This window comes from Prionailurus viverrinus, chromosome C1, assembly GCF_022837055.1.
Source record: "Prionailurus viverrinus isolate Anna chromosome C1, UM_Priviv_1.0, whole genome shotgun sequence".
In the NCBI taxonomy this organism is placed as follows: domain Eukaryota; kingdom Metazoa; phylum Chordata; class Mammalia; order Carnivora; family Felidae; genus Prionailurus; species Prionailurus viverrinus.
The window spans coordinates 50,604,262-50,626,580 of NC_062568.1; the positions used below are offsets into that span (position 1 = coordinate 50,604,262).

The following is a 22,319-nucleotide window of genomic DNA, read 5'->3' on the forward strand; positions in this document are numbered from 1 at the left end:
CAAAGGTATGGCCTAGAAAGAATGGCTGTTGAACCACTGAGATGTGGACCTGAGAATGCTAAATTAAAGTTAGTGATTCATGTAACATTGGTTTCTTTGACTTCTTTTCTCTACTTTTCCATTTCTACCTATCAAAGAATGTTAGCAGATATAACCTACTGTGTGATCATGGGGGAAGAGATTAGCAAGGCCAGTGATTCGAGGAATTGCAAAGTGGTGAAGCCAGAATGAAAAGCAAAAGGTGATTCTGGGAAGCAGTATGGCCAGCTGGCCAAAATCCAAGGAAGAACAAGGGTGGACAGAAATTTTGGTATTGGGATAATATTATGGGTTCAGGGGAGACTGAGAAGGCTTCTGAAAGGAACATTAGAAGCCTCTTTGAGCTATTTTTATTTCACGCACAGAGACTGGGAAGTAGGGCATTTGCCGTTGGTTAATTTTTAAGTCTTCCCCTTAAATCGCAAAAAATGTGTTTGCAAAAGATGCTATAATCCATAACATCCCTGTTTTGGGCCACTGGAGAGTCACCAGCCAGTCATTTGGGCCAATAGATCCATCTGCTCTGAGATGAAATCCATCAGCAGGTGCGGCAAGTACATGAACCTGTTCTTCCAGTGATTTCAGAGAAGGTACTGGTGCTCTGTCGAAGACCTTATATTGAAAATGGAGGATAATTTTCTCCTTCTTAGCCTCACAGAATTCTTGTTACTTAGATAACTGCATTGGTGTAGTACAAAATATTTTCTCCATAATTAAAACTGGAAGATGGAGAAAGGATGTAGAGGTAGGGGAGAGAGGAATAAATCACATACTTTTAAGAGCAGTAAACAGACTTCTGTGATTTTCCATCTTTAGTTTGCACTGGTAACAGTAATTCCAGGACTTTATTCCAAGGACTTAAATGTAAATTTGTGTATAAGGATGTTCATCACAACAGCAGTATAGTAAATAAGTTAGATATATCCTACATGTGCAGCAATAGGGAATTGGTTCAATAATGGTGTGATATATAGCATAAATCCATCCAATGGAACGGAACATATGCATGCATTTAAAAACATCTTATTTCAGAGAATATTTAATAAGCATACATTCATGTTATTATTTTTCTATATTCATATTATTTTTAAATGAAAAAGTAGAATAGACAACATGTACAAACTGGATTTTAAATATAATGTAAAATATTTTTTCCCTGCGTACAGATATTATGTATCTCAGACTTAAATGGGTATAATGGGTTGTAGCCCACACGGTTAAACAAAAAAGGCTTTGAAAATTAGTTTTACACATACAACCATTCTCTTCGTTTCCCACCTAATGACACCAAATAAGATCTTCTCTATTGACGACGAAGGTCTGGAGATGAATATGATGAAAATGGTACCTTGTGCCAGCCTTTTAAAGGCCATTTTCTTTTCTTCAGCATAAAGCCTTCATGTTTGTCTGGTCTCTGGACATTGGTTTGGCCTATTTTCAGCCCTTCTATAATTTCCCAGCTGTCAGCTTCCTGAGAGAAAAGAAGAAAAACAAATCACGTATTTCTCAGTGTTTGATGACATAGTCAAAGCAGACTCTTAAGTAGAAGCTGCTTTTGCAACAACACTGGACACACCGGAAGTCTGAACCACATTCTGAAGCAAATTCTAACATCAGACACAGCGACGCACTTATAAGTGAAGTTAAAATGAGTTTTCAGTAGACCTGGATGCATGCAGGTCCATCAGAGACGGGTTGGGGGCTGGGGGCTGGGGGCTGGAGCAGAATGGAGTTTTGATTGCATGTACTCAGAAGATTTAAAATGCATTTTTCCAGACAGTTCATCTCTGGGCACAAAGGCACTTTAACGTTTTAAAGTAAGGCTGTTTTGATGACAAATGTTCAATTAGTGTGGAGACCCGGGCTCCTGTATAAAATGGAAAGGCTACAGTGGTCTGAGTGGCCCATCACCTACCCAGCTAAAAGCAGTGCTACGGGCTGCACGTATTTCAGAGGGCTCGTGAAATGCCCTGCCTGCCACAGGACACTCAGAAGTCCATGCTTTCAGAGACACACATCCTGAGAAACACTCAACCCTTGGGCACCCATGTAAAGAGCACCAGACTTGAAAGCCAGAAATCTTGGATTTTAGAGGCTATGCTATCACCCTCCTCCGTTAAAAACAGGCCAAATCATGGTTTCCTCTTTCATAAGACACGTTTTGTCTTGTCTATGATGTCTAAATTTTTTAATGAGCTGTCAACATTTAAAAGTCAGACGATTTCAGGTATAAAAAATCTGAATTTTGAGTGTTTTGCTAAAGTCTATCAGATCTGGCAGCACTGGGTCTGCCCTGAGGGATGGGTGTCTAGACATGTTCAGTTCGTCACGGCCTGCTTCCGTGTTAGATACCCAACCCTTAGCGACATCCTGGGTTTTCAAATCCCTGGACCGGGCGGTTCCCACGGGCCTACGCCACCCTGAAGTAACCGCTGACCTGGCAAACACTCCCATTCAAGATCTCAGGCATGGGTCACAAAGCAAGCAGTAGAGGCAGGAGCAAACATCACATCCCATTCACAACTGCTATGATCCTGCCCCCGGCGCAGGGAAGCACAATCTCTCGGTGTAACCTGCTCCACTGCCTCAGCTTCAGAAAGCGGGACAAGCCCACAGATCAGGGCAGGCATCTCTGCAGAATGCCCCATCCCAAACGGACTCAGGAAACTGTCTTCTGAAGATATATAGTCTATCAGGAATCATCCTTCAATCACACAACAAGGCTCCAACAGGAACTGATGAGTTCCATCTTGGACTTGCTGGCACAAATGTCTAGGTGGTGGCCGCCCCTGCTGAAGGACTGTGAGGCTCTGACAAGGCCCAGAGGCAAAGGTGCCACGATTGGTTACGGACAATGGCCCTGGGGACGAGAAGGGAGAGGCTAGCATTTTATCATCCATTCCTCTTTTCCTTTTTTCCCTCCTTCCATCCCAGAAGCTGCTTGCCCAATGGCCAAGTCAAATCTATGTTTAAGTCCAAGCATGTATAAATGGGGTGTGTTTTTTCACAGTAAGCTATATTTCTAGGAGATGCAGCTGAACATTGCTTCATTCTAGCATCGCTAAGCCTAGGAGACACTCCTGGCTTATGAAAAGCCCTCTAAGCCAACATCATGCCTCTGTCCTCCCAAATGCAACTGTAAATGTCCCCTACTCCACAAGGAAAACCAATCTGAGACCAGTGTCATTTCTTTATCTACTTGGTCATCCCTGAGGGGTCCCCACTGAATGAACTATTTACCTTACAAAAACATACCTACTAATATTCATTTAGCAACATTAAGAACCCTTTATAGTAAATGCTAGTGTCCCATTAAATTTAAAAAAAAATCCTCCTTCAGATTCTGTGTCTCCCTCTCTCTCTGTTCCTCCCCTGCTTGCACTGTCTCTCTCTCTCTCTCTCAAAAATAAAGATTAAAAAAAGAGTTGGACACTTAACCGCCTGAGCCACCCAGATGCCCCCAAGAAATAATATTCTATTTAAAGATAATACTGTTTATTTATTTATTTTTTAAATATATGAAATTTATTGTCAAATTGGTTTCTATACAACACCCAGTGCTCATCCCAACAGGTGCCCTCCTCAATACCCATCACCCACCCTCTCCTCCCTCCCACCCCGCATAAGCCTTCAGTTTGTTCTCAGTTTTTAAGAGTCTCTTATGCTTTGGCTCTCTCCCACTCTAACCTCTTTCTTTTTTTTTTTCCTTCCCCTCCCCCATGGGTTTCTGTTAAGTTTCTCAGGATCCACATAAGAGTGAAAACATATGGTATCTGTCTTTCTCTCTATGACTTATTTCACTTAGCATAACACTCTCCAGTTCCATCCACGTTGCTACAAAAGGCCATATTTCATTCTTTCTCATTGCCACGTAATATTCCATTGTATATATAAACCACAATTTCTTTATCCATTCATCAGTTGATGGACATTTAGGCTCTTTCCATAATTTGGCTATTGTTGAGAGTGCTGCTATGAACATTGGGGTACAAGTGGCCCTATGCATCAGTACTCCTGTATCCCTTGGATAAATTCCTAGCAGTGCTATTGCTGGGTCATAGGGTAGGTCTATTTTTAATTTTCTGAGGAACCTCCACACTGCTTTCCAGAGCGGCTGCACCAATTTGCATTCCCACCAGCAGTGCAAGAGGGTTCCCGTTTCTCCACATCCTCTCCAGCATCTATAGTCTCCTGATTTGTTCATTTTGGCCACTCTGACTGGCGTGAGGTGGTATAAAGATAATACTGTTAAGACATGTGGTTGAGCTGGTCAAAACTGTTAATTAGATACAGTAATATTTTTTGATATATATATTTAAAGTTTTTACTTAAATTCCAATTAGTTAATATATATAGTATAACATTAATTTCAGTAGAATTTTGTGATTTATCACTTATACACAACACCCAAATGCAGTAATTTTTTAAAAAAATGTTTCTGATGAGACAGTTTCAGGCTGTATACCATGTTTTTTGGACAATACCAGTACAGGTGGCATTATCATCTGGAGCACAAAGTTGGGTGCTCTGGTATTCCCATTTTAAAATACTGAACTGGAGGGCGCCTGGGTGGCTCAGCCATTAGGCGTCTGACTTCGGCTCAGGTCCTGATCTTGCAGTTTGTGGGTTCGAGCCCCACCTTGGGCCTCAGAGCTCAGAGCCTGGAGCCTGTTTCGGATTCTCTGTCTCCCTCTCTCTCTGCCCCCCCCTCATGTTCTGTCTCTCTGTCTCTCAAAAATAAATAAACATTAAAATAATAATAAAATAAAATAAAATACTGAATTGCACCTCAACAAGTGAGCATTGCTTAGGAATAATGTTGCAATCATCAGAGAAGATACTAGGTTCTACTTTCACCAAAGAAAGTAGACAAAAAATTTCATAAAAATGATGGATTTTTACTGATTTCTTTTTAGAAGTTTGATATAATCACATAATTAAAGAATAACTCTCTGTATATGTATAAATATATTCATTAGAGCTTTCTCTGTTCTTAGATATCAGCTGTATTTAATGACATTTCTATTTTTAGTAGCCCTATCCATGTATAGCATCTCTAGAATAACATTTTTATTTTCAACTAGTTCTCATTTGAAGGCTAGTGTTCATCTTTCATCTATTCTGTGTGTGTGTGTGTGTGTGTGTGTGTGTATGTGCGTGTGTGTGTGTGTACACATACATATATATGATGTGTGGAATGTGGGTGTATATATATATACATTATATATGTATGTGTGGCCATTATGTGTGGCCTGTGTGTATATATACATATATGATCTGTATGGTGTATATATATATACATATATGTGTATGGTGTATATATATATACATATATGTGTATGGTGTATATATATATATACATATGTATAGGTGTATATGTATACGTGTATATGTAAGTAAATACATATACATGTGATGAAGAATACTCTGGATAACTTGTAAAAATGGAAACATTTAATAATAAGTATTTGGATAAGCTTTTTGGATTTTTTTTTTTCTAATTAAACTCAGACCATAATACCAGCTTGTTCCTGTGGCACAATGGCTACTGATTTCTATCACAGTAGTATTTTTCTTAGTTTAACTACAGAGGAGGGAAATAAAGGGATAAGACAGAAAAGGCAAAAGGTTAAAATGTATTTCTTAAACATAAATGCAGTAGCTCCAAACAAATAACTCTATTTGCTCTGATTCAATATTATTAAACCCAAAGAAATTGAAAAGAATCCCAATACAGTTCTTATAGTTAAATAAGCTGTCCAACTGACAAAGAGGCAAAAAGGTAAATCCAGAGCAAACAACATCCTCCCTATTTCAATTATAACTGCAGATGACAATGTTACAAATAAGGTGTGTAAGAAATGAAAACAGCCCATCTCAGCCTTTAATAGAACCCACCTCTATGCTTAGTAGACCAGGTCTATCTTAAGGAACTTAAAATTACTTTCTGAAAATTGAAGGAGTTTTTGTCATTTCAATGGATATTAATTTTCTTTTTAAAAGTCTCCAATTTTTGTAGGTACACTTGTAATGGAAACAGTCAAAAGCCCTTATGTGATCATATCCGGACTTGAGTCAGATACACAAACATTTTTGCTATTACAGAAATTTAAAATATACTTCTAATCTAATAACAACAACTAAAATCAGAAAGTAACCTAGTAACAGCCCTCATCTGTTCATTTGAGACACTTCCTTTCTCAAGGGTATACTCCAGAGGCATGAGTGTCGGGGATGGGGGTGGGGTGCTGCATCAACCAAACTAAGAATTTCGACAAATCCTGAGACAGGACAATGTGTACTTCAAACAATGTTCTTCTACCGTCAACCAGGGCCCAGGAAGTCCATCTCTTCTCAAAGGGATGGTGAGATGCTCTCGTATCTGGAATGGATGGGACCCTCTGATTTCATGAGGCCCTGAGCAATGTGGTATTAATACAAAACACAACAACAATAGTGTAGTCCTACAGCAGGATCCAAGCGGGTAACAGTGTGGAAGAGTAATGGGAAGTGGATACAGTTGGTGCCCTACCTAGATGCCTGTAAGAGCCCAGTGGATCCACGCCCCAGCGGTAGAGGCTCCCTCCTTCTACCGTGAACTGCCTTTTACTGAAGCTGGGGCCATAGAGCCTGGGCATGAATCTCCCTCCTCCATGGCTGGGGCATCTACACCTCAGCATCTCCTTCCCTCAAGACTCTCAACTGCTGAAGGACACAAGAGTACCAACAGCTGATGGAACAAAAATCCCTGCCTCAGAATGACAGCAACACTGTGATACAATTCATGCCCAGGGCTCACCGTGGAGTCGGGCTGAAGGTAGACTCCGGCCAAAACCACTTCTTGCCAGCACTGCACTGTCCTAACCTCTTCTCTTACCCTTTCTCCTGAGGGCTCTCCCATAATGAGCCACAAACACCCTAAGCCCAGTCTCAGGTCTTCCTTCTAGAGGACTTGATGTAAGAAAGGATGTAAAATAAAGTAACAGATGTGGTAAGTGCAGGGACAGGCTGGGGCCGAGGGTGCCTTGGGGTAGGGAGGTGATAAACAGCGTCTGAAGAAGGATTCCTGTGGGCCTGACTTAGAAGAGTAGGGGTTTCAGCTAGGGCACTCCAGAAGGAGCAGACATGCAGCAGTGGAGGAGAGAAAGAGCATGGCCAGTGTAGGGAACTGTGTGCAGGTGGATGTAGCTGGAGTGTAAAGTGAGATGCCATGGAGGTTCAAGATGCAGTTGGTGGGGGACGAAGGACCCAAGCAAGTCTTGTGTGCGTTTGCTTATTATTATTATTATTAACTATTATACTTACTAGATCGTCAGTTTATTGTAAAAGGATACAACTCAGGAACAGCCAGGTGGGAGGGATGCAGAGGACAAGGTACAGGGAAAGGGTGAGGAAGTTCCCTGCCCTCCGCAGGGGTGCCAATCCTCCAGTGCCTCCCCATGTTCACCGACCAGGAAGTTCTTCCTTATTTGTGGTTTTCAGCCCAGCAATTCTCCTTGTCGTTTCTGTGTGTCATTCTCTTTTCACTGTGTATCTCTCACCATCCTGGTCTCTGTCACACACCACCTATCTGACTCCGGACAACTAGCTTACTTAGGCGCCAAGTCTCAGTTTCCTCATCAGTAAAATGAGAAGAACGTCAATAGTCACCTCATCCAGTAGGCTGATCATGTGAGAGACTATATGTACTGATCCAATGTCTGAGACAAAGTAGACGCCCAATAAATGTTAGCTGCCATTCCCATGGCCCCAGGATTTATTTATTCTCTCTCTCTGTTAGCTGCCTGTAAGAGAGAGCTGATATTTTCAAAGAGATTACCAGTTGTATTTACCAAGTCACCATTCTCTGTTTGCCATTCAAATAGAAATCAGATTACTTTCTATTTCTCTCTAAATTATTTTTTAAGTTTAGTAACCCCCTTTCCTTAGATTAGCAGTCTACTCCTGTCCAATAACACAAACTTCATAGCTTGTAATATCTTCTAAATATGAAGAGTACAAGCACATATTTTCCATACCACTAGGGTAGGAAAGTGTTCTTTCCTTAAAGGATTCTGTTTAACACAGGGAAAGCAAAGAAGAATCAGTTCAACATATTTCAAAGTCGTTTGGGGGAAATAAAGTGCTATTTTTATATCTGAACTCAAAATCCCCATGCAGTCTATTTGCTGAGTTTCTCCACAAGACAGGCAGCCCACTGAAGATCGCAGGAGTCGAGCAAGAGGTAGGGGTGAGCAGGATGGCATCTCCCCAGCTTTTCTTTAGGATTTTGTATTTTAGACATAAATAAATTTAGATGTTTCCCTAGTCCATGAAAGACAAGGCTGAAGGGAGGGAATGCTGGCTTCCATTAAATGGAAGAGCTCTTAATAATCTGCAGTGTTCTTCCAAGAGCTCACTGCAAGGCAGGCCAGATATAAGGAGAAGGATGGAACCCTCACGTCCAACAGCCCCTCAGGTAGGTACTATTTTATCTGTAGGTGGCCTAGCACTGAAATGGTCTAAGTCTCAATCCCTGCTCTGCTACTTTTTCTACTTTCTGCTAGCTTTTTCAGATGTTGAGCAAGTTACTAATTCTTGGTTTCCATATTTGTAAATGTAATAAATACCTCCACTGCATGGAGCTGTTTGCAAGGGTTATATTAAATGGGATAATGTATTTAAGCACCTGGCACAATGCCTGGTGCACAGTGCAGGGGCCATGATGGTAACAGGTGGTGGTGGTGTTATTTTTTATTTTTAATTTTTTTCTGTTGGACCCAGTGATTTTTTTCTTCCTATTAGCTTGGCATAGAAATATCTGCTCATGTCTCCAACAGGGGAACAATAATACTTTCTCTTCCTTTAAACTCCAGAGTATTTTGGATCTTTGTAACCTTGCAAATTGCAGCAAAATATACTTTCATCTATTCCTCCCTTACACAGGGCAGAGAAACCTTACATACTGGAGGCAGAAAGACGTGGTAGCACAGTGCTACAACAGGTATCACAGCTACCTCAGGGGAGTCAGGTGTAAGAGCTGTTTACGATCCAGCTGGCCCACAGCAGGCATCAAGCCGTCTGAGAAAGCACCACATTCCACCACTGACCTTGGAGAGGGGGACAGGCTCCGGTTCTAGCAACTGCCGACTTACAGAGGGTTCGGTGCTGGAGGAAGCAGTCCTCTCCAAGACGTGGATACTCTGAAAATAAATGGAAATACATCCCAGGGTGAGACAGCCCATTTTTCACATGGATGGACACGGGGGCGAGGTCACACAGTGAACTACAGTAAACACAGTGAGCCATGGTAACGATGGCAAGTTCCTGAGGAGACCAAAGGCAGCAGCAACACTCAGAAAAATGCCAGCACAGGATTTTGTTTTCCCCTCTTCCAGATATGCTCTACAACAGCTGGTTTGTCTTCGAGAAAAAGTCAGAGATTGCACACATTTAAAAAACCACAGAGCATGCCTCAACATATTTATTACTTTACGAGAATGTATATCCACCACTTAGACAATTAGCCTTACATAAAAATATCTGCTTACCTCTCTCTGAGGGCAACAGACAAAAGGGAAGGTCTACATCAAAAATCCCAGAGCCTTAATACCACTTAGACTCTAGAGTTTCTTATAATCCTTATGAAATCATTGTAATTGTAGTATCTTACAAAAATTCTTAAATGAGCAGAGAAGAAAATGATTCATCAAATACAAAACAGTAGATGTGTGTTATAGACTACAAAAAGGACTCACAGATCAGTGACTTTCCAACAGAAAAATAGCAAAGAACATTAACAGGCAACTCATGCAGGACATTTGAAAAGATGTTCAACCTCAACCTCAGAAGTATTCAAAGAAATGAAAACCAAATAATGATTTTTTTTTAAAACCATTAGATTCAAGAATAGATCAGATGGGAGAAAGGGAGTATAAATCGGGTGTGATCTTTCTAAAGAGGAGCCATTTTATTTAAAAAAAAAAAAAAAAAACTCTTTGGAAAAAGAAGAACATGCCTCATTGACCTAGCAATCCCATAGCTAAATCTTTACCCTGAAGGAATCATATTTGCTATACAAAGATATAAGGACAGACAGTTTACTATTATTTTACTATAGTAAAAAACATCTAACACATATGAGACTTATAAGGCAACTCCATGCAGTGATCGAAAATGACAATGTGGATCTATATCTACTGATATGGAAAAAATACCCCTGATGTTCTGTCAACTGAAAAATCAGGTTATCAAGAGTATGTAGAATATGATACTATACATATAATCAAAACATGTTCCCTAATGTTCACAGCAGCTGCATAAAGGGGATAGAATTATAGGTATTTTTAATTTTTTTTTTTAATTTTTTTTTCAACGTTTTATTTATTTTTGGGACAGAGAGAGACAGAGCATGAACGGGGGAGGGGCAGAGAGAGAGGGAGACACAGAATCGGAAACAGGCTCCAGGCTCCGAGCCATCAGCCCAGAGCCTGACGCGGGGCTCGAACTCCCGGACCGCGAGATCGTGACCTGGCTGAAGTCGGACGCTTAACCGACTGCGCCACCCAGGCGCCCCAATTTTTTCTTATTTTTTAATGCAATAAGTAAATATAACTTGTGTATTTGGGAAAAAGTATTTTCTATGGGGGAATAAACCTGAAAGATATCAAAGAAATAACTCATTGGAATTAATATTTAGGTGTAGGCTGAAAATGAAAAGTAACTTTTTTATTCTAGTGGGAACATTTCACTGTTTCAATAAATGAGGTCAGTATTTTATTTACTTATTGAGGCCTGTTTTTTGATATCTCACTGGAAAATTATTAGGTTAATATTTGCTTTTTCAAGAAAAAATTACACTCCAACCTGAGCCAAATTATTCTAATTTCTTGGTAAGTTTCCAAGCTTTTGGTTATTTCTATTACCTTGAGAATAAAGTGTCTGATTACAGATTTTGAAATCCTCCCCAAATGCATTTTTAAAATCATTTATTAGGGAATAATTGGGGTACCTGGGTGGCTCAGTCTGTTAAGCGTCATGATCTCATGGTTCATGGGTTCGAGCCCCACCTGGGGCTCTGTGCTGACAGCTCAGAGTATGGAGCCTGCTTCAGATTCTCTGTCTCCTTCCCTCTCTGCCCCTCCCCCACCCATGCTCTGTCTCTCAAAAATAAATAAATATTAAAAATTTTTTAAAAAAACAAAGAATAATTACAGTGAAAAGTTTATGAACTGTTCCCCATTTCTCCAATTTTGAGGAAATATAAGAAATGAGAAAAGAACAGATATTTTGGGGCCAAATATAAAGTTGGGCAGCAAGAATTCCTAATCTGACACCTATAGTGTCCAAGGACAATCTAAGCATTAGCTGGGACTCTGTTCTTCCCATTTTTGGATTTATCTGAATGAGCAGAGAAAAATGATGAATGTAGCTCAGTATCCATATTTGTGTCAGTGCCTTTTGTGAGATAGTCAAAAGCAGAGGCATCTTATGGAGTGAAAAGCTGGTGGTGTGTGTTCAGATCTTAGACAAAAAGGGAGCAAAAGACTCAGGACTTGCATATTGATATTTTGGATAGGATCCTATTCAAAACATATCAGCTAAATTTAAATTTCAGATGTATTCTGAGAGCATATAATTAGAAACTAAAATGAGAATTTTGTTGCTGTTGAAACAAGAATGTTATGGGGCGCTTGGGTGACTCAGCTGGTTGAGCATCTGACTCTTGATTTCAGCTCAGGTCATGATCTCAGGGTCATGGGATTGAGCCCCACATTGTGTTCAGCACTGATCATGGAGCCTGCTTGGGATCCTCTCTCTCCCTGTCCTCCCCCCCCCCCCCGCCCCCTGCTCCCCACCAAAACAAAACAAAACAAAACAAAACAAAACAACCCCAAGAATGTTATTACCTTCTTCTGGGAGATAATGTCCCCCTCCCAACTTTCATTTTATTTTTATGTTTTAAAATGACAAAACTAATATACGCTCATTACAAAAGATTCAAACACAACAGAGAAATAGAGAAAAGGTCAAACCTCCCGTTCCTTTGCTGCTCATCACTTTACCCCTTAGCTTCTGGAGCAGTGATTTATCAAAAGGTAGTCCATGAACCTGGGAGTCCCTAAGGCTCTTTCAGGGGGTCTGAGAGGTGAAAACTCCTTTTATAATAAAGCCAAGAAGTTACTTGCCTTTTTAATTCTCATTCCCTCATTAATGTACAGTGGAGGTTTTTGGAGGATACATAACATGTGGTATTATAACATATTAAACAGAAGCCGACTGAGAATCTAGTTGTTTTCTACAAACATCAGAAATTTTTTTTACAAAAATGTAAAACATTATAATTCTCACTAAAATTAATTTTGGTAATATTGTTAAAAAAATTTTTTTTGATGTTTATTTATTTTTGAGAGAGAGAGAGACAGAGCATGAGTGGGGGAGGGGCAGAGAGAGAGGAAGACACAGAATACGAAGCAGGCTCCAGGCTCTGAGCTGTCAGCACAGAGTCCGACATGGGGCTTGAATCCACGAGCTGTAAGATCATGACCTGAGATGAAGTCAGATGCTTAACTAACTGGGCCACCCAGGTGCCCCGATAATACTTTTTTAAAATAAAAAATGTTATTTAGGCTAGCATGTGGTGAGTCTATTTTATTTTTAAATATATTAAGGGGCGCCTGAGTGGCTCAGTCAGTTAAGCGGCCGACTTCGGCTCAGGTCATGATCTCACGGTCCGTGAGTTCGAGCCCTGCGTCGGGCTCTGTGCAGACGGCTCAGAGTCTGAAGCCTGTTTCAGATTCTGTGTCTCCCTCTCTCTGACCCTCCCCCGTTCATGCTCTGTCTCTCTCTGTCTCAAAAATAGATAAACGTTTAAAAAATTTTTTTCAATAAATAAATAAATATATTAAGAAATATTAAATTTTTTATACACTTTAATTTCTAATACAGTAAATACAGACAGACATAATCCACATATACACAACTCTCTGTGAGGTCTTCATTAGTTTTAAAGAGGGTAAAGGGTTCCTGAGAACTACTATTCTAGAAAAAATACTATAAAACTTTTGTGGTTATTAAAATGGAGAATTTTGACTTGCATCTAAGTTATTCTTTTTCTCATAAAGCTTATTTTCAGGAAAAGCATTTTTTAAAAAAACTAATATTTCAAAATTTACTTACAACTACTTAATCTACCTCAAACTAAATTATATAAATCTACTCATTAACAATCCCAAACTGTCCAGACACATCACATAAACCGGTAAGAGGAAAACAAATCATGTTTCATGTACTCTTCAAATATATCTGAGAAAACCTTCCCTAATTGTAAATTCTATAAAGATTAAAAAAAAAAAAACCGTGAAAGTATTTTTTAAATGCATGAGTTGGTTTTTCTAAAAAAACAACCATGAGCATAAAAGATATATAGGTGTCAATGAACTCTGTCTGCCAGTGAAATGTACCTGTAATTCATTCATCCATCCATTGGTTCAATTAATCACCAAATAACCTATTGGTTATTGGGCCCCTGTACTGTGCTAGGAGCAGATGACAGGGTGGCAGAGAACAAAATAGACAAGAGAATTGCTCCTAATGATTATATTCTAGAGAGAGGTCTTATACCAAAGACCAAAAAAGGCTGAACAAATTTTTATAAACCTGCGCCTTAACCCTGTTCCATGCGGCTACTGCTTTTACTTATTTCATATTGTCCAGGGAAATATCATTGGCTTGAGCTTCTCTTTAAGGGCCCTCCTCAGCCCTCATCCTTGCAGGTTGCTGAGCAATAGAACACATATACATTGCCTCCCCCACCCCATCCCTGTCAAATAAACATTGTAAGGAAAGCAAAACTTGACCTTAGTAACTATGCAGGCAGGAAATAAAGGATTAACTCAGGAATTTAGCCAGGGGAAGGAAACTAAATCCTCTAATTTCCAAACCAAGCCACAGACCTATAGAAGATCAATTTAGGATATTTAAAGTATGATAAAAATGAGTTTTGTCCAATTAGTCCAATGAGTTTTGTCCAATTTGTCCAATGAGTTTTGTCCTATCTATCCAATTATTTATTATTGTCCCATGATAAAAAATTAATCCACTACCTTAAGAATTGCCTTCATGGTGTTTAAAGTCAAAAGCATATCCTGAGGTTATATAATCACACACAACGCTTCATTATTTGTAGTGAACTATCTAAATACTTGAATGCTGCATTTTCAACATCGGCAGATAAAAAGAAGATAGTTTTCAAATTTAACCATACTCGGTGTTGGACTCTAGTTAGATTGGGGGGAACAAGCTCATATTCATCTTGGTATCCTGCCTCCTCTACTGCCAGCCCACCCTTGGCACAAGTCCTTGCAAATTGTAGCCGGTCAGAAATTTCTGGAATTTTTCAGTGCTCTCTGATTAATTTGTAGAGAACAGTCCCTCAGTAATTATTGACACATGATTAGGCATAAAACTGCCTTCTAGCTTCATCTTGGAATTATAAAAATCACAGCTCCAATAGGCTAGAACTTTTGAAAACATTTAAAGAACTTAACTTTTAAAATCGAAACATCCAGTGGATTAACCTCAGGGCTCTTGTTTATTCAATTTAAAGCTATGGTTGGTAAAATTTAATGTAGCAACATCTTCAGGAACAAAAATGAATCTGTTTCATAAGGTTTCCCTTAAGATCATAATTTGTGCTATATACTTCTGTGTACTTTTCTTTACAAGCTGGCTATTTTCACATTCTTTCACGGTAATGTGGAAATGCTGTCAAGGTGTTATACATATTAGATAAGGAGCTTAAATAAAGGGTTACATAACCCTTTTATGTATGTATGTATGTATGTATGTGTGTGTGTATGTATTTATCTTTTATTTATTTATTTTATTTTATTTATTAAAAAATTTTTTTTAAATGCTTATTTATTTTTGAGAGACAGAGTCAGAGTGTGAGCGGTGGAGGGGCAGAGAGAGGGGGAGACATAGAATCTGAAGTAGGCTCCAGGCTCCGAGCCATCAGCACAGAGCCTCATGCGGGGCTCGAACTCACGAACCGTGAGATCACGACCTGAGCTGAAGTCGGACGCTCAACTGACTGAGCCACCCAGGCGCCCTGTTAATTATTCTTTTAAAGTCAAGTTTCCTTTCAAATCCTACAATTACAACTTAATTTTCAGGTCAGTGGGGTTTTTTTTTAAAGACTTTTTTTTAGAGTAGTTTTATAAAAGTTCACAGCAAAACTGAGAGAAAGGTACAGAGATTTCCCATATACCGCTGGCCCATATACTACATAAGCATTGTCTCCCCTAGAGTCAGCATTCCCCACCAGAGTGGTACATTTGTGATAGTGATGAACCTAGCTTGGTTACAGGTCAGTTTTCTAGGGAACTTATTAGCACACGCAGAGAAGGTGGGAAGTACTACTTGGCTAAGCGTTATTCCTCCTGCTCAAAGAGAACTGATGTATATTTCACTTAAAGCCAGGAGTCCAGGACAAACATGCCACTACAGCTCTTTAATTTGGTAAAAGTTCATCCAGTGCAACTCCTGCAGAGGGGAACATTACTCTAACATGAGAGTGCACAAGATCTGAACAGCTCTCCTGGTTTGTTGGGTCTGTCCATTTACTCATTTCATTTCAAAGACATACAGGAACTGCTATAACTATTTCAGGCCATGGCTACAAATTTCTGTATAGATTCACTTTTCATACAAGTTTAGCAGAGTAAAAAGGAGAACTGGCCCACCTCTCTCTAAATGTTAACTCTGCTGAAATTGTCCGATGATCCTATCTAAGCTATTTTTTTTTAATATTTTTTTTAACGTTTATTTATTTTTGAGACAGAGAGAGACAAAGCATGAATGGGGGAAGGTCAGAGAGAGGGAGACACAGAATCTGAAACAGGCTCCAGGCTCTGAGCTGTCAGCACAGAGCCCGATGCGGGGCTTGAACTCACTGACCGCGAGCGAGATCATGACCTGAGCCGAAGTCGGCCGCTTAACCGACTGAGCCACCCAGGCGCCCCTCTAAGCTATTTTTATAATCATCAACTATATAAAATATTTTCAAAGAAAAATACCGAAAATAATTTCTAAACCTCTAAAGGATTTTCTCCTTCAAGCTTTTGGTTGCTAGGCATGTGTCTCTTCTAGTGACACTGAATTCTAACACAGCAACACTATTTCAGTGATGCTCGTAAGCTTCATGTGATAGTGCTGATGACAACGATGGTGGAGACAGTTAATATTTGGTGTTCTCTGTATCCCTGTCTCCAGGTTTTACATGGATTATTTCATTCCATTTCCACAAAAAGCCTTTGAGTAATGACTATGACATTTATTTTATGGCCGATTGAACAGGGAGAGGCACAGAGGGGTTAAATTAATGACACAGAGTCAGTAAGTGTTGGAGTTGGAATGTGAATGGAGACTTTACTCTGCGTCCGAGCTTTTAAGTACTGCCTTCTACTGAAATTAAAGCTGACGGTAAACGGCAGAAACGATAGTAATTTCAAGCAGTGTATTCCCTCAAGACTAACTGAACACATCAAAAGCCATCCTCTTACCACAGGCTTTTGTGGAAGCAGAGAGGCAGAAATGAGTAAAACAGAACAGGATTGCAGCACTCTTAAATACGGTACAGCCTTATGGTGTTTCCAAGTCAAGAACTAAGAGCAAGCCAGCTAGCTTTTCCTTCAGAGATCCAGTGTCCAATGCAGAGAAAACAATGTAATTTTTGAAGTCACACAGATGAGCATACCAACCCTCATGCTGCTATTTACCACGTGACTTGGGCAAATCATGAACCTCTCTCAGCCTCAGTGTCCTCTATCTATAAAATGGGGATAGTAACATCTACCTTAGAAGACACTGCAAATCACAGAGCTGGCACCCAGTGTATGCACAGTGCTGCCCAGGGCCTTGCACACCATGGGCATTTAATAATAAATGGTAGCTAACATCCCGGTGGTAATGCTGTAAGAATAAATGTTTAGGAATTCTGTGCGATTTTATTGCCATAGAAGGATGTGTCCAAACACCCTGCTGGGGTGTGACATCTGAAAATAAAGAATCCAGGGACACCTGGGTGGCTCAGTTGGTTAAGCATCCAACCCTTGGTTTTGATTCAGGTCATGATCTCATCTTTTGTGAGATCGAGCCCTGGTCGGGCTCTGTGCTGACAGTGCAGAGCCTGTTTGGGATTCTCTCTCTCCCCTCTCTCTGCCCCTCTTCTGCTCACTCTCTATCTTTGTCTCTCAAAACAAACATATATTTTTAAGTGAAAATGAAGAATCCATACTTGACATGATCATCATGTTACCTGGTCAACCTAGTAACCAAAGTCGGCACTACTTTGCGAACAGAGCATCAGAACTTACTGAGGAAGCTGACAGAATGAGTGGAGACAGATGCCCTAAACACCTGCTAGCAGGACAAAGAGCAGCAGATGGATGCTGACCCCACACCACCCCGAACGGTGATGCCGACCCTGAACCTTGTGAATGGCTATGCGACTCCGCACCCCCTGAATGGAGATGCCGACCCTGCACCCTCCTGAATGGTGATGCCCACCTTGCACCCCGTGAATGGCAATGCCCACCCTGCACCCCCCTGAATGGCGCAGCAGAAGAGGCATATGGACTTGTCGCTGTCTTCTTAATAACTCCCTTCAAGGAAATATTATTATTGGAATAGCATAAAATATTAAAATCATGAAAGCCATAAGGCCATGACTGAATATGTAGTAATCCTACTACTTTCTTTATAGTAGCAATTGTCTTACTCTCACTGAAAGATAGAAGAATTGCATTAATAATAAATCTCTACATAAGCGCCACTGAAATGAATGAAAGAAAATTTTAGAAACAGTGGCTGGAAAAATTCCACACAGCACACCTGGAAAACCCTAAAGGGAGCAGTAGCAGTCACCACAGTCTTGACTCTGTGTGTGTACAAACATGAAAACTTCCTAAGAACCAACAGCTTTGGCCCCACATTGAAGTGGCCTATTGTTGGAAACACTGCATTGTAAAGAAATGCCATCAGGACCCATCAAGTGGCCCATTTATAGCCGAGAGCATTTCAGCAATCTTGACTATGAAGTGGCAAAAGGCATGTGAATAAACAGCTTTTTAATTCCCATGATTGCCTTCAAGTAGCACCAGAAGCAGAACTTACTGCTTCTAGGAGCGGGTTTGCTACTCCCCTGTACTCTAATACTCACAAACACATTAATAAGATCCCCGAAAACCCCAGCAACTATGACCATTCTTCACTGCAGCAATTGTAAATAAATGGTGAATAATGGAGACAAGTACTAGGTCACTTCAAGAGCAAAGGCTCCGGAACGTGAAGAGTTAATATAAAAGGCAGGAGAGCACTTATGTGTGACTGGAAAAGAACACTAAAGTCAAGGTAATTTGTAATTTTCTAAAAGGCTATTCAAATGGCCCAGAACAGACAAAGGATTTTAGTAGGACAATCACTCACGTGATTTTGTTAGCAATAAAAGTAAAAAAAAAAAAAAAAAATCCTATATGTATCTATTCAACATTTACATATGTATACTTAAGACAGAGTTGATTTGCTGTGATCACCCGTGTGAACTCAGAGCAGATATATCTATAATTTGCCTATATGTACCCATAAGTCTTTGCTGAATGAAAGAACAAATTAAGTTGGCACGAGATAAATACAGGTCACTAAGAGGAGAAAAGCTGGCCCAGCTTCTGCCTCAGTACCTCAAAGATGGTTTTAAAAATTTGTTCCAAGTCTCCCCTGTAGCACATCCTACATATTCATTTATTTGTAAATCTTATGGAGTTAAGGCTTACAATTTTATTATTAAAATGGCTGACACTTATATTTACTCTACTCAAAATACTATTTAAACCTACATACATATGCACAGTAACTCACAAAATAAATGACTCACAAAATATGACATATATTTTTTACTATAGAAGCAATAAACATTCATTGCAGAAATGTGGTGGGGGGAACAGAAAAGAAAAAAGAAATTAAAACTACCATACCAGCAATAACCTCTTTCAATATCTTGGTATATTTGCTTTCAGCTTTTTTTCAATTCATATATCCACCCAATTCTTAATAGCCAGTTTTCTTCAATTAACAATGTAACATTTTTCTCACAGCATGAAAAATTCTTCAAAAACATTTTCAGCAGCTGTGCAATATTCCACTGCATGACTATGAGATAGGTTATTTTTTTTTAATGTTTATTTTATTTATTTTTTTTTTTTTGAGAGAGGGAGAGAAAGAGAGAGACAGACAGAGGGCGAGCAGGGAAAGAGGAGAGGCAGACACAGAAAGCGAAGCAGTCTCCAGGCTCTGAGCTGTGCACAGAGCCCAATGTGGGGCTCAAACTCACAAACCGTGAGATCATGACCTGAGACGAAGTCAGATGCTTAACCGACTGAGCCACTGCTTAATCTCGGCGTCCTGAGATAGGTTTTTTTTTAAAAAGTTTATTTATTTATTTTGAGAGAGAAAGAGGCAGCACAAGGGGGGGGAAGGGAAGAGAGAGGGAGAGACAGAATCCCAAGCAGACTCTACGCTGCCAGTGCAGTCTACTGTGGGGCTCACATCTATGAACAGTGACATTGTGACCCGAGCCAAAACCAAGAGTCAGACACTCAACCAATTGAGCCACCCACGCACCCCAAAACAGGTTATTTAAATAACTTCTTGTTTAACATCAGGCAGTTGCTAATATTTTAATAGTATAAAAATACTTTGATAAAGGTCTTTGCACAAAAATCTTTACATGTATCTTTGGTGTTTCCTTGGAATACATTTCTTAGAAGCTGAGTAACCGTGTCCTATGGGATGACCTTTGAAAAGTCTTTAGATATGCATTACAAAATTTCCCTCCAGAAAAGTAGAATCCGTTAACATGCTAAGCAGTAGTGCACGAGAATGTCCATTTCCCTCAAACCTCATGAACACTGGCTATTATCACTATCACAAAATCACCTCTTAATTAGGATTTGAAGTCAAGAAGTCTGGAACTTTAAAGTATACAACATGCATGGGGCTTTCCTTGCCTTTACCTTTGTGACAGTATTTTACTTAGAGCCTAGCCACTTTTAGTGGCTACTGGGCAAAGGGATGGTAAAATTTTCTATTTGTCAAAACTGAAAATCAAATAAAGCAGTTTTTGTAGAATTTATGATCCTTTGAGACGATGTTTTTATAGTCCTTCAGAAATACCTATAAATGTATCCTGTAAGAGCAATGCTTTCCAAATCTGGGTAAATAACAGTCTCCTAGGGAAGCTTCTATATATGACAGATTCCCAGGCCCCCTCAGTGACCTACGAATGAGATCCTCTGGGGTTCACTAACTGATTATACTGTGGCTCTTTCCATTTGGTGTTATGCCTAAGAACTGAACAGGCAGTGTTAATCTTGAGTCTGGCGACAAATCTGTTGCTATGAAAATGCTATCCCAAACCAGCCAGCTCAAGTAATAAGAGATCACTTCTTCAGTGAGACACTGATAAAACAGTCATAGAAAAATCAAAGGATTCTGCAAACACACCAGGGAAAGCAGTGGCCAGATTCTCAAATAATGCCGAGTTCTGAATTACTCGCGGATAATGAGCATCTGAATGACAGGTGGCAAATTTCTTTCCAATGATCTCAATTTTAGCACCTGTGACACGGACTGGGCACACACTGTCAACATCAAGCAGCGGTGACAGTGGTTTCCAAAGGGTGGGCACAGCAAGAAAACTATGGGGATGCTCATTTCATTTCACAGAAAAGGCTAATCACAGTTCTCAATGAACAAATGCTCAAAACTTCTCGTTCCAAAGGCAATAGGTGTAGTGAAAATACAGAAAATTCAGGAAAGCACAAAGAGAGTGATTCACCTTTGAGAACAGTAGGTCACGATAAAAACTATTAATACAGTGGTCTACATATCATTTGGTCTTGCTTCCTCGGCCAATGAGGATGTAAAAAATCACTGTTGCTACGGAGAGAAAAAATGAGGAGGCGAACATAACTCAAAATAATTGACAAATGCTGCTTACAGAGTTTGCTTAGAAGTGAACAGAAGGCCCTTCTCCTGGACATTCAGCTTGTCAAACCTTGCAACAGAGCCAACAGTGGGTGTGGTCAAGAACTTTAAGAGCTCCAGAATCAGGCTTCCAGGGAGCAGACCCTGTCTTAGGCTGCTCATTAGCTGTGGGGAAGACATTTCACCACTTTATGCCATAGTTTAGGTCTCTAAAAAAGGTGATGACCGGGGCGCCTGAGTGGTTCAGTCGGTTAAGCGTCCGACTTCAGCTCAGGTCACTATCTCGCGGTCCGTGAGTTAGAGCCCCGCATCGGGCTCTGGGCTGATGGCTCAGAGCCTGGAGCCTGCTTCCGATTCTGTGTCTCCCTCTCTCTCTGCCCCTCCCCCGTTCATGCTCTGTCTCTCTCTGTCTCAAAAATAAATAAACGTTAAAAAAAAAAAATTAGGGGCACCTGGGTGGCGCAGTCGGTTAAGCGTCCGACTTCAGCCAGGTCACGATCTCGCGGTCCGTGAGTTCGAGCCCCGCATCGGGCTCTGGGCTGATGGCTCGGAGCCTGGAGCCTGTTTCCGATTCTGTGTCTCCCTCTCTCTCTGCCCCTCCCCCGTTCATGCTCTGTCTCTCTCTGTCCCAAAAATAAATAAACGTTGAAAAAAAAAAAAATTAAAAAAAAAAAACAAGGTGATGACCATCCCAACCTTCCACAGTGAGAACTCACGAAATACTAGCTGTTGCTGGTGTTGTTCTATTTGTTTATTCATGAACTCTGCCTAATATTTAAACTTTTCAGAACACCCAGTTTACAAAATGCATCTAAATCACAGAAGTTTCTCACAGTGTGTTTTTGTAAGAAATTATTTTTTTTCCCATTGACCTCGGTCCTAATTCTTCGAAGTTAAGTTCCATGGGATGAATGGAATCCCAAAAAGGCTAAATTGGAGGTTTGGTATTAAATCAGGAAGCCTTGATTTTTTTTTTTTTTCCCCTCTAAGAGCTAGAATATTTTTGTTTGAGGTAATATTTTATTTTTTTCAACTCAAAGATGGAAATAGGTTTCATATTCAGCAGGTAGACATACTATATTTCAAAGCAGTGATTTGGTTATTTCATTTAATAAAGCTATTTGAAGAAGATGTGTCAGAGGTTTAGTTGGGAGAGACACATTCCAATTCAGTTCACGTAGATGCTAGGGGATGTTTTTACCAGCCTGTTTGTCTAAGGAGAAATGTTGTTATGAAAACCCCATACATAAAGTATA

General features: G+C 40.1%; 1 protein-coding gene across 12 annotated transcripts in view; it reads right to left on the minus strand.

The window, feature by feature from the left end:
* OSBPL6 (oxysterol binding protein like 6) overlaps positions 1-22,319 on the minus strand; it is a 216,115-nt gene that overhangs the window by 64,252 nt on the left and 129,544 nt on the right. For all 12 annotated transcript variants that reach the window (XM_047872081.1, XM_047872079.1, XM_047872080.1 and 9 more), the window contains 2 exons: positions 9,129-9,221; positions 1,388-1,510 (listed from right to left, as the gene is read on the minus strand). In XM_047872081.1, coding sequence (XP_047728037.1) covers positions 1,388-1,510; positions 9,129-9,221 — 216 coding nt within the window. The remainder of the gene's footprint in view (positions 1-1,387; positions 1,511-9,128; positions 9,222-22,319) is intronic.